The sequence below is a fragment of the Vipera berus genome (assembly GCF_964194415.1).
Source record: "Vipera berus genome assembly, chromosome: 1".
Classification (NCBI taxonomy): Eukaryota; Metazoa; Chordata; class Lepidosauria; order Squamata; family Viperidae; genus Vipera; species Vipera berus.
Window position 1 is genome coordinate 5,453,557 of NC_138202.1, and position 13,210 is coordinate 5,466,766.

General features: G+C 46.6%; 1 protein-coding gene across 1 annotated transcript in view; it reads left to right on the forward strand.

The window, feature by feature from the left end:
* The window catches only part of STAP2 (signal transducing adaptor family member 2), a 38,564-nt gene that overhangs the window by 8,387 nt on the left and 16,967 nt on the right, over positions 1-13,210 (forward strand). The window contains exons 5-9 of the mRNA XM_081321246.1: positions 1,998-2,069; positions 5,274-5,405; positions 6,787-6,843; positions 9,126-9,253; positions 10,636-10,767. Of these exons, the coding sequence (XP_081177372.1) occupies positions 1,998-2,069; positions 5,274-5,405; positions 6,787-6,843; positions 9,126-9,253; positions 10,636-10,767 (521 nt within the window). The remainder of the gene's footprint in view (positions 1-1,997; positions 2,070-5,273; positions 5,406-6,786; positions 6,844-9,125; positions 9,254-10,635; positions 10,768-13,210) is intronic.

Below are 13,210 nucleotides of genomic sequence, written 5' to 3' on the forward strand. Positions count from 1 at the left end.
CTGGGAAGGCTGGCAGGAAGACACAGAGCAGTTTCTGGGAAATCCCCCCACTAACTCAGGGCCCCTCAAGTTGGGGCGTAACGGTCCCCAAATTGTTTGTTTCCGGCTCGGGATGCGAAAAGGAAGAGATCGCGAGAAAGTTGAGAAACTTGGATAGTCCTTTGGCCTGGCTGCCACAGGCCTCCAGTGGGTTATCGGTGTCATTCAGGGGTGGTACAAAAAATGGGCTTGAATTTTGTACGTTGCAAGTTCTAGGGTTTCTCCCCCCCCCTCATTTTATCCTTTTAATCGTTTAGTTGTAGCACGTTTTGGTATTTCATAAAGACCGCGATGGAATGGAAATGAGAGCCCGTTATGTGTAGTGGTGAAGGTGTTGTCCTAGTAAACCAGGAGACTGTGAATTCTAGTCCTGCCTTAGGCACAGAAGCCGGCTTGGTGACTTTGAGCCAATCACCAGGAGAGAGTGAGTTCTAGTTCTGCCTTAGGCATGACAACTGGCTGGGTGACTTTGGGCCAATCACTAGGAGACAGTGAGTTCGAGTTCTGTTTTAGGCATAAAGCCAGTTGGGTGACTTTGGGCCAACTGGTGTTGTCCTAGTAAACCAGGCGACTGTGAATTCTAGTCCTGCCTTAGGCATAGAAGCCAGCTGGATGACTTTTGGTCAATCATCAGGAGATGGTGAGTTCTAGTCCTGCCTTAGCCATGAAAGCTGGCTGGGTGACTTAGGGCCAATCACCAGGAGATGGTGAGTTCTAGTCCCGCCTTAGGCATGAAAGGCAGCTGGATGACTTTGGGCCAATCTCTCTCTCTCTCTCTCTCTCTCTCTCTCTCTCTGTGTGTGTGTGTGTGTGTGTGTGTGTCTGTGTGTGTCTGTCTGTCTGTCTGTCTGTCTGTCTGTCTTCTCTGTCTCTCTGTCTGTGTGTGTGTGTCTGTCTGTCTGTCTTCTCTCTTTCTCTGTCTCTCTGTCTCTCTCTGTCTCTCTTCCCCCCCAACCCACTTCACAAGGTTGCTGTAAGGAAAATAGGAGGAGGAAGGAGGGGATAGATGTGTTCACTGCCTTGAGTTGTTTGTAAAGCAATAAAGGCAGGATAATAACTGAATAAGCAAATAAAATAAATCTATCTTTCATTACAGGTAGCTTGAGGAACACTGTTTTAGCTGCTTTGCAGGGTGTGAAGGGGAAAAAAAGGAGACTCTGTGGGCAAAGATTTGGGGGAAGGGGTCCCCGGGGGAATAAATATGTTATGGGCCAACTCTCCCCAGCCCTTTACCTGGAACGAGTCACTATTTAAGTCACCATTCAAGATCTGAAATGATCCTCTCTTTTATTAAGCTACCGGGGGGAAAAAATCTTCAGATAGAAACTCCAGTAAATTGAGCCCGAAATTTCCGTGGCTAAGCAAGTTTTGAGTTTTGCCACCGTTTTATGACCTTCTTCGCCACAGTTGTTAAGTGAATCACGGCAGTTGTTAAGGTTAGTAACACGGTTGTTAAGTGAATCTGGCTTCCCCCATTGACTTTGCTTGTTAGAAGGTCGCAAAAAAGGAATCACGTGACCCCGGGACTCTGCCAACCGTCATAAATATGAGTCAGTTGCCAAGCGGTCCGAATTATGATCACGTGACCACGGGTGAAAAACGGTCATAAGTCTCTTATTTCAGTGCCGATGTAACTTTGACTGGTCACTAAATGAACTGTTGTAACTTGAGGACCACCTGTATTAATTCAGCACTGACAGGGGCTTTCCGTTTACTCCTGGGTGGTGGGCTTCGTGGGTCCAAATGAGTCAAGGAAAAGCGTTAGAAAATAAAATATGGAACTCTTTTCTCTGTGGAAATCTGGGAAGTTGCAAAAAAAAAATGTCCGACTTAGCTGTATCCATCAGGGCGGGTGGCAAAAAAAGTCAAGATGGCGGACAGGACGGTGGGATCGAGTCCTCTCCTGTTTCAAGATTAATCCCATTTAACCATTCCTCTGTTCTCTTTTATTTTTATAGGATTATAAGAAATACTGGGCCGGTCTTTGGGGTTCGACTTTATATTTCTATCACACCAGCAGAGAAAGTCAGGTAAGCCCCGTGTGGTATTGTGTGGTGTGCAAAGCAGAGCAAAGCGTTCAACTCTGGCAAATTTTGTGCTAGTGTGAATGGAGCCAGAACTGGAAAACCCGAGGTTCGTGTTCCCCTTTGGGTGACTCCAGATCTCGACTTGTTAGAAATAATAGTATAGAGGAGAACAGAACAGAATAGAAGCACCCACAACTTCTGGTGGCCGGCTGTTCCACTGGTTAATTGTCCTCACTGTGAGGAGAAACATCCTAACAGTGAGGACAATTAATCAGTGGAACAGCTGGCCACCAGATGTTGCGGATGCTTCATCACTGTTTTTTTTAAAAAAGAGACAGGACTGAAATGGCGTAGAGCCATGGTGGCAAACCTATGGCACGTGTGCCACAGGTGGCACACAAAAACCCTCTCTGTGGACACGTGCGCCGTCGCCGCAGTCCTAGGCCTTCAGCTGGGTTTTAGAAAACCTTTTCGCTTTAGGAATCCGCCGCCTTGTGCAAAAAAACAACAACAAAGGTTCGTTCAATCAATCAATTTAAACTTCTTGCGTGAAAAAAAAAAGTTCTGGCAAAGTTGGAATTGATTGATTGAACTTTTTAGTCCTACCCAGTCTGCCATTACCACCGCAGCCACGCCCACCCAGTGGGCCACACCCATCTGATTGGCCACACCCATCCAATGGGCCACGCCCACCCAGCACCTGAAAATACATAAGTGGGTTTTGGGTTGCAGTTTGGGCACTCGGTCTCTAAAAGGTCCGCCATCACTGGCGTAGGGTCTCCTGCTTGAACAGGGGGCTGGACTAGAACAGGGGTCCCCAACCCCCGGTCCGTGGACTGGCACCGGGTTGCAGCATGACAGCAACCAGGCCGCGCAAACAAGCGAAGCTCCATCCACGGGATGCAGGCAGCACACGAAACCACGTCTCCTGTGGTCCATGGAAAAATCTTTCTCCACAGAACCGGTCCCCCGTGCTCAAAAAGTTGGGCGCCTCTGGACTAGATACCTCCAAGGTCCCTTACAGCTCGATTCTGATTGAGAATAGAATAGAATAGAATAGAATAGAATAGAATAGAATAGAATAGAATAGAATAGAATAGAATAGAATAGAATAGAATAGAATAGAATAGAATAGAATAGAATAGAATAGAATAGAATAGAATAACAAAATAATAGAATAGAGTAGAATAGAATAGAAAATAAGGAATAGAATAGAATAACAAAATCATAATAGAATAGAATAGAATAGAATAGAAAATAAGAAATAGAATAAAATAACAAAATAATAATAGAATAGAATAGAATAGAATAGAATAGAATAGAATAGAATAGAATAGAATAGAATAGAATAGAATAGAATAGAATAGAATAGAATAGAAAAAGGAATAGGGAATAGGGAATAGGGAATAGGGAATAGATAGAACGGAATAGAAATAGAACAGAACAGAATAGAATAGAAAATATGGAATTGAATAGAAAATAGAACAGAACAGAATAGAAAATATGGAATAGAATAGAATAGAATGGAATGGAATGGAATGGAATGGAATGGAATGGAATGGAATGGAATGGAATGGAACAGAACAGAATAGATTGGAATGATAGAATAGAATAGAACAGAACGGAACGGAACGGAACAGAACAGAACAGAACAGAACAGAACAGAATAGAATAGAATAGAATAGAACAGAACAGAATAGATTGGAATGATAGAATAGAACAGAATGGAACGGAACAGAACAGAACAGAACAGAACAGAATAGAATAGAAAATAGAACAGAACAGAAAATATGGAATAGAATAGAAAATAAGGACTAGAATAGAATAGAATAGAATAGAATAGAATAGAATAGAATAGAATAGAATAGCTATTGTCACTTTAAATGTACGCTATCAGCATACATTAAAATGAAATTTCATCCCATTCAGCTCTCAAAGGGTCACCACCTCCAATATACACTCCATAAATCTGACAAAAGATTATTTATAGGTAGATTTGATCCATCTACACCTCACTTTTTTCAAGAGAGTCCAGGTGACACGCATACAAACTCCCCCTACTTTACGACAAACCTGTGAGGTAGGCTGGTCCGGAAAAGAGGACGGGGTAAAGTAACCTAGTGAATCGTGGGATCCAGTGGGAACTTGGACCCAGAACATCCAACCTCTGCAACCTCATCCCTATAAACTCTATTTATTTATCAATTTTATTTTTGATAAATTGATAAATTGCAAAATAGTTTATCCATTTATACAGGAAGTTCTCGATTTACCCTCATAATGGAGCCCAAAATTTCCCTTGCTAAGCATGGCAGTTGTTAAGTGAGTTTTGCCTCATTTTACGACCTTTCTTGCCACAGTTCTTAAGTGAATCACTGCCCTTCTTAAGTTAGTGACATGTTTGTTAAGTGAATCTGGTTTCCCCCATTGACTTTGCTTGTCAGAAAAGTCGCAAAAGGGGATCACATGACCCCCGGGACGCTGCGACCGTCATAAATATGAGTCAGTTGCCAAGTCCGGATTTTGATTTGAATGCTGCAACGGTCCTAAGTGTGAAAAAAAGGAGTCACGTTTTTCAGTACCATTGTAATGGTCATTAAATGAACCGTTGTAAGTCAAGGACTACCTCTACTTAGATCTAACTAACTTTTTGAGTATCTTTCTGACAAGTGTGGAATGGGTTTCTACCTATTCATTTTATAATAATAATAATAATAATAATAATAATAATAATAATAATAATAATAATTATTATTATTATTATTATTATTATTATTATTATTATTATTATTATTATTTTATTCATTGATGATGCATTTTGATTGACCGACATTATGGCGATGCATGAAATTGCTCTAGATAAATTAAGCGAAAGTCTAAAGAATCGAATAGATTTGGGGCCATAGATTAGTGGTAGATTATCTCCTTCCCGCGGTCCTGGATTCAAATCCTCTGCACCTCTAAGTAAAAAAGAGGAGTCGCATATATAAGATCTTCCTTCGTTTGAATCTTGGAAAAAGTTGTTGGGCCACAGGACAAAACGTTTGATTGGGCATATAGTCAGCAGCCTATATTTCTAAAAAGGACTAGTGGGAATGTAACCAAGAAAGTAGACAGTTTGTCACGGCAGCTGACTGGAATAAACTGCAACCTTGAGGACTAGAAGCTTGGAAACTGGACTTTTTACTCGTTCTTCTTCACCTCCAGTATATAGAGAAAATTGATCTGACTGACTTGGTCTCCTTGGCTGAAGACAATTGTCCAAGAACTGTGAGTCCCACGTCTACAGAAAAACCAGGGTTGACTCTGAAGATGAGGAATCAGGAAGTGAAGTTGAGGGTAACGTATTTCCTTTCGTTACAAAGGGATTATTCCACCCATGAGCTGTTCTTGAAATATAAAAAGTTGTGCACATGAGTGTGATATAATTGAGCAAGATAAAGTATGCCGGCACTAAGATGCAAAATCTTTCAAAATTATATAATCTTCTGATTTTTTTAAATTTTGCTTTGAATCCCGGTCCGTATTTGTATCCTGCTAGAAAAAGACCTGATTAATCTAGAACAGAGGTTTCCAAACTTGGCCACTTTAATACTTTATGGACTTCAACTCCTAGAATTCCTCAGCTAGCTATGCTGGTTTGGGAATTCTGGGAATTGAAATCCACAAGTCTTAAAGCGGCCAGGTTTGGAGACCCCTGATCTGGAATCTAAATTACAACAAAACAAAATTAATTCTAGAATTTTGGGGGCTCCGTCAGCTACGATTGGTCATCCATTTTGTCTGAGATAGTCTGAGGAGACCTGTGTGGGCTAGGGGTTGAACTAGAGAGGTCCCTTTATAACTCTATGGCTCTTAATTCCATGATCTCCAAGGTGTCTTCCAACCGTGCGACTTTTTGATTCCATGACCTCCAGGATTGCTTCCAACCCAACGACTCTATGATTCCAAGATGTCCAAGGTCCATTTCAATCCTGTGACTGTATGATTCCATGACCTTCAAGGTTGCTTCCAACCCTATGACCCCATGATTCCACGACCACCTTTCATGACTCCATGATTTCCATGACCAATAAGGTCTTTCCTTCCCTGTGACTCTATGATTCCAGGAGCACCCTTACAACCCCATTCCTCCATGATTCCATGACCTCCAAGGTCCCTTCCATCCCTGTGACTCTTATGATTCCACAACCGCCCTTACAACCCCATTCCTCCATGATTCCATGACCTCCAAGGTCCCTTCCATCCCTGTGACTCTTATGATTCCACAACCGCCCTTACAACCCCATTCCTCCATGATTCCATGACCTCCAAGGTCCCTTCCATCCCTGTGGCTCTATGATTCCATGGTCACCCTTACAACCCCATTCCTCCATGATTCCATGACCTCCAAGGTCCCTTCCATCCCTGTGACTCTATGATTCCATGGTCACCCTTACAACCCCATTCCTCCATGATTCCATGACCTCCAAGGTCCCTTCCATCCCTGTGACTTTATGATTCCACGACCGCCCTTACAACCCCATTCCTCCATGATTCCATGACCTCTAAGGTCCCTTCCATCCCCGTGACTCTATGATTCCACAACCGCCCTTACAACCCCATTCCTCCATGATTCCATGACCTCCAAGGTCCCTTCCATCCCCGTGACTCTATGATTCCACAATTCTAATCTTTTTCCTAATTCTTACCTCACACGGACTTTGTTTTTCCTTTACAGATGGAAAGCCTGGAACAACAGGAAATGTGGAAAGGTTTTATACTCACAATGGTGGAGGTAGGGGGTCATTTATTCTCCGCCAGCCTTCTTAAGCAGTAAACCATTTTGGGATGCCTTGCGCTTATTTATTTTAAATTGCAACAAGAGCGGCAGGGCGCCCAACACTCAAAATTGAATGTGTTTGGAACGTGGCTCAATATCCCAAAACAAACAAACTGACTTGGAATTCCAGTAACCATGTTTTTATTTCAAAAGAAGCGTTTGCAAAGGCTTGGTGAGCTGAAACCCACACAGGAGTTCAGCCACACCTTAAACAGCTGTTTGACACATTTTTATATCCTATCCCCGACGCAGATTCCCCCTTCCCCTATCGCACTCAATGTCCCTTCCCTAATCACCCGAAAACTACTCCGGACCGCCTAAAATCACTGCCCCCTCCCCTTTTCCAAGAAGCCCCCTTTGTGCCCATCCTATCTATCACCAACTGGTCTTCTATGAACGAAGCTTGCTTTTTATCTGTCTGCGGTTATTTATTTATATTTATTTATATTTATAATTGAATTTCTATACCGCCCTTCTCCCGAAGGACTCAGGGCGGTGTACAGGGCAATAAAAGCACTACAAGAGCCTTGGTGGAGCAGTGGGCTAATGCCTCCTTAAGTAACACCAGCTGCCTGCAATTAGTGCAGGTTCGAGTCCCACCAGGCTCAAGGTCGACTCAGCCTTCCATCCTTCCGAGGTAGGTAAAACGAGGACCCAGATTGTTGGGGGCAATTAAGCTGACTTTGTAATAATGCCGCTTGGGGGGTGTGAAAGCCCTAATAAGCAGGCATATACATAGAATGAAGGCTATTGCTAAAGCACATTGGTTTGTGCTTTAAATTGTAAGCCGCCCTGAGTCTTCGGAGAAGGGCGGGATATAAATGGGATTAAAATAAAATAAAATAAAAAATAAAAGTTACAAAAGTTAAAAGTAAATTCAATTAATGGAGCCCTAACAATAAATAATTAAAAAATTAAAATTATGCATTGAGCTCTAGACTTACAGGTGTTATTTTGCCACTACTTGCGGATTCAGTTAGCTAGCGTTTTCAGCTTATCACATTTGTACTTGTCAGCTTTTAGATGAGATAGAAAGACAACCGTTATTACTTAGGATTTTCAGGTGCCTTCTTCTAATGTCCTTTAGACTCATTAGAAATTTCTGAATAATATTTTATACCTTTCAAATGGGAAGACAAACCTCCACGGTCACACGATCAAAATTTGGACGCTTGGGAACTGACTCACATTTATAACGGTCACAGTGTCCCGGGGGGTCCTTGTGTTCCCCTTTTGCGACCTTCTGATAAGCAAAGTCGGCGGGGGAAGCCAGATTGACTTAACAACCGTGCAGCTAAGTTAATAACTGCCCTGATTCCCTTAACAACGGTGGTCGTAAGTTGAGGACTACCTGCTAATCGTGTACCTTTTCTTCGGAACTAAATAGCCCCGGAACAAGCGTGACGGTGATTTATAAATGTTTTCTAAAACAGGGCTTTTCAACCTTTTCACCCATTGTACCATTTTTAGGATACGGCAACATCCGAGTACCACCAGTCGCCTAGCAAGGTGTCAAAAACGTAATGACCAAAAAAAAAGAAAGAAAGAAAAAAGTGATGAACTACAAGTAGTCCTTGACTTACCACACTTCGCTTAGTGACTGTTCAAAGTTACAATGGCATTGAAAAAAGTGCCCCACAAGCCACATCCAAGCAAGACGCCTGCCTGCCCGCCCGGCAGCGCTCTTCCTCCTGTCCGAGGTTTTCATCGTTGTGAGGATTTCTGTGGAGGATTGGCAGCGGGGGTGGGGTGGGGGGTGTTTGGTTTTTATTCCCTCCCCCCCCGTCTGCTGGGTGGTTGCAGCAGGTTTTGGTCACTTCCCATGACCCTGGGACACTGTGACCGTCATAAATATGAATCAGTTGCCAAGCATCTGAATGTAAATCACAAGACCCTGGAGATGCTGCAACATTCCAGCTGATCGGCGCTTCTTCTGGGCTCAGCGGAAGCGCCAGGATCAGTGCCGAGCTCCAGCTGGATCCTGGCGCTGATCCAAGCGCTTCCGCTGAGCCCTGACGGCCCTGCAGTTGCAGCCGTCTCTCGCTCAGGCTTGTACGGTGCTGCCACCGGTTCAGCTCATTCCCCTCCCCCGCTACCACTTTTCTAGGATGGTTATCTACCACCTGCCAGGTGCCAATGTACCACAGGTGGTACCCGTACCACTGGTTGAAAAGCCTTGTTCTAAAACATACATTTTACGTCGGGCACCAGCTCAGCCTCTCGTCTGCTACCCTTAGATGAAGATCCCGCCGTCTGTCTCTTTGCTGCCCGGACACCTGTACAGGTTGTCCGAAGCCTTGGAGAAGGAGAAAGAGAGGCGATCCAACTTGTGTGTGAACGTCAAAAGGGAAGAGAAACTGCCCAAGTGAGTAGATTGCGAGCTGCTTACTGTGCTTGTTTACACCTGTCGCGATGAAAATCGGAAGTGATTTTTATCTGTTCCTTTCCAAAACCGTTTACGTCGTGAATGACATCACGGACACTTCAAGCCAGTTTGGCGTAGGGGTGAAGGGGCCAGCCTAGAAACCAGGAGACAGTGAGTTCTAGTTCCGTCATGTGTGAAAGCCGGCTGGGTGATATTGGGCCATTCACCAGGAGACTGGGAGTTGTAGTCCTGCCTTAGGTGTGAAAGCCAACTGGGTGACCTTTGGGCCATTCACTAGGAGACTGGGAGTTGCAGTCCCACCTTAGGTATGAAAGCCAACTGGGTGACATTGGGCCATTCACCAGGAGACTGGGAGTTGTAGTCCCACCTTAGGTATGAAAGCCAACTGGGTGACATTGGGCCATTCACCAGGAGACTGGGAGTTGTAGTCCCGCCTTAGGGGTGAAAGCCAACTGGGTGACATTGGGCCATTCACCAGGAGACTGGGAGTTGCAGTCCCTCCTTAAGTGTGAAAGCCAACTGGGTGACATTGGGCCATTCACCAGGAGACTGGGAGTTGTAGTCCCGCTTTAGGTGTGAAAGCCAACTGGGTGACATTGGGCCATTCACCAGGAGACTGGGATTTGCAGTCCTGCCTTAGGTGTAAAAGCCAACTGGGTGACTTTTGGGCCACTCACTAGGAGACTGTGCATTTTAGTCCTATCTTAGGCATAAAAACCAACTGGGTGACTTTGGGCCAATAAGCAAGAGACTGAGAGTTCTAGTCCCGCCTTACTCATGAAACCTGGCTGGGTGACCTTGGGCCGATCACTAGGAGACTGAGAGTTCTAGTCCTGCCTTAGTTCTGAAAGCTGGCTTGGTGACTTTGGGCCAACCCATCTCACAGGAGTGTTGTTACTGTAGGGAAAAAAAGAAGTGGAAGTTGGGTATGTTTGCTACCTTGAGTTATTTATAAAATAATAAAGTCAGGATCAAAATCTAAGACATAAATAAATATGAGAAGGAGCAGATAGGGGAGGTCTGGAGTCGAGTGCTTGCCCTTGACCAACAACCCTGCAGTGTTGCACACTCTCAAGGTTCTGCTTTTCTTTCTTTCTTTCTTTCTTTCTTTCTTTCTTTCTTTCTTTCTTTCTTTCTTTCTTTCTTTCTTTCTTTCTTTCTTTCTTTCTTTCTTTCTTTCTTTCTTTCTTTCTTTCTTTCTTTCTTTCTTTCTTTCTTTCTTTCTTTCTTTCTTTCTTTCTTTCTTTCTCTCTCTTTCTCCTTCCTTTCCTTCCCTTCCCTTCCCTTCCCCTTCCCCTTTCTCTTTTTCTTTTTCTTTCTCTTTCTCTCTTTTCTTTTCTTTTCTTTTCTTTCTCTCCCAGCTGTTTCTTCAGGGTCTCCAGAATGGAGGCTGTGGACCTTCTGGAGCAGAACGAAAATTATGGCAATATGTTGTTGCGTCCTGGACAAGATGGGAAGAGTTTCTCGTTGACCGTTCGGCAGAAGGTGAACGGGTGAGTTAGCCGGACAAGGGTTCGGCTTAGAGGCGGGCCTTCCATCCTTTCAAGATCCAGTGACAGATAGTCCTCGACTTACAACTACAATCGGGCCCCGAATTTTCGTTGCTAAGCAAGGCAGTTGTTAAGTGAGCTTTGCCCCCTTTGGGCTTGGATAGGGGCCTCGAGTTAAGACGCGCTAAGAGGCCCCTGATCAGATTCTTAGCCGGTTATTTTAAGAGGTTAGGGAGGGGGAGGGAGGGGGGGGGTGGGGAGGGAACCTGTAACCGGCACTCAGTCTGGTCCTGTTAGAGGTCCTGGTGGGACGGGGTTGGGGGAGGTGGCTGCTGGCGCTGGGAATGTGGGGGTGGGGCATCGAATCCCCACGGCGATAGGGTATGGCAGCAGGTGTTTGCGCGGAGGGTCATATCAACATCTGGGATCGCGCCCCCGCTATCTTCGAGCGGTGGCGCGCTCCGACCCTCCGGTTAGCACCCTCTTACCCGGGGATGAGGGTGATCAGGCCCCTGAGCTCAGGCTGGTCTATTTTAACGCTAGATCCGTAGTGAATAAAGCTCCCCTCATCCGTGATCGGATCGAGGAGGAATGTGCGGATCTAGCGTGCATCACGGAAACTCGGCTGGGCTCGGAGGGAGGGGTGCCTCTCACCGAGTTATGCCCGCCGGGTTTCCGGGTGCTGCACCAGCCACGGGCTCAGGGCAGGGGTGGTGGGGTGGCAGTGGTTATTCGGGAGACATTATGTCCCCGGGAGGCCACCATTGTCCAGATGGCCGGGAGTGAGACCCTCCTCTTGAGGTGTGGTCCTCGGGTTCAGTTGGGCTTGTTGCTTACATACCTGGCGCCCAGCTGTGTGGCAACAGCCCTGCCCGAGCTGCTCGACACCCTCTCAGGGTTGGCGGTGGAGTTCCCCAGGCTTGTAGTCCTGGGAGACTTCAACCTGCCATCACTGGGAGGGTCGTCGGAGTTAGCTCGGGAGTTCATGGCTTCCATGACAGCCATGGGCCTGACCCAGGTTATTGAGGGCCCGACTCATGAGGGGGGTCACACTCTTGACCTGGTGTTCCTGTCTGGACAGTGGTTGGATGATCTGGGAGGGGGTTCTCCGTCCATCACCCCTCTGTCATGGTCAGACCATTACCTCCTGAGGCTAGTTTTCTGTTATGCCATCCCCTGCCGCTGGGCGGCGGAGCCGACCAGGTGGTTCCGCCCCAGGCGCCTAATGGACCCAGATCGGTTCCAGAGGGCGCTTGGGCCTATACCTATCACCCTTACCCACAGCCCAGTCGATGCCCTGGTGGAGGCCTGGGAAATGGCAGCCACCAGGGCACTCGACTGCGTTGTACCCATGCGACCTCTGACCCGACGCAGATCCCGTTGGGCCCCATGGTTCTCTGTGGAGCTCCGGGAGATGAAGCGGCGGAGACGAGGTCTAGAGAGCGGTTGGAGATCCAGCCGATCCGAATCCGACCGATTGCAGTTAAGAACCTTTACAAGGTCTTATCTTGCGGCGATGAGGACGGCGAAGTCTAACTACTTTGCCGCCCTTATCGCGTCCGCAGATAATCGCCCGGCCGCCCTATTTAGGGTGACTCGCTCCCTCCTTAATCAGGAGGTGAGAGAGGATCCCTTGCAGGGACGAGCCGAGGAGTTTAGTCATCATCTGGCGGACAAAATCGCTCGGATCCGGACCGGCTTGGACTCTGACTGGGCAGAGTCTAATGTGGAGGAATCAGGCGGTCTTGAGCACGTTATCTGGACTGAGTTCGACCCTGTTTCCCCTGATGATGTGGACAGGATCATGGGGAGACTGAGCACCACCACCTGTTTGTTAGATCCGTGCCCCTCCTGGCTAGCCTATGCGGCTCGGGAGGGAACACGAGGCTGGTTCCATGCAGTAATAACTGCTTCTTTGAAGGAGGGTGTCTTCCCTGCCGCCTTGAAGGAGGCGGTGGTGAGATCCCTTCTCAAGAAGCCTGCTTTGGACCCGGCTGTTTTAAACAACTACCGTCCAGTCTCCAACCTTCGCTTTCTGGCGAAGGTTGTTGAGAGTGTGGTGGCGCATCAGCTCCCTCTGTTCCTGGAAGAAACCAATTATCTGGACCCGTACCAATCGGGCTTCAGGCCCGGACACAGCACGGAGACGGCATTGGTCGCGCTGGTGAATGATCTCTGGAGGGCTAGGGACAGGGGTTGCTCCTCTGTCCTGGTCCTATTAGATCTCTCAGCGGCGTTCGATACCATCGACCATGGTATCTTACTGCGGCGTCTCAGGGGGCTGGGAGTGGGAGGCACCGTTTTACGGTGGTTCTCCTCCTACCTCCAGGGCCGCTCGCAGTCGGTGTTGACGGGAGGGCAGAGATCCGCCCCGAGGTCTCTCATTTGTGGAGTTCCTCAGGGGTCGGTTCTCTCGCCTCTCCTGTTCAACATCTATATGAAGCCG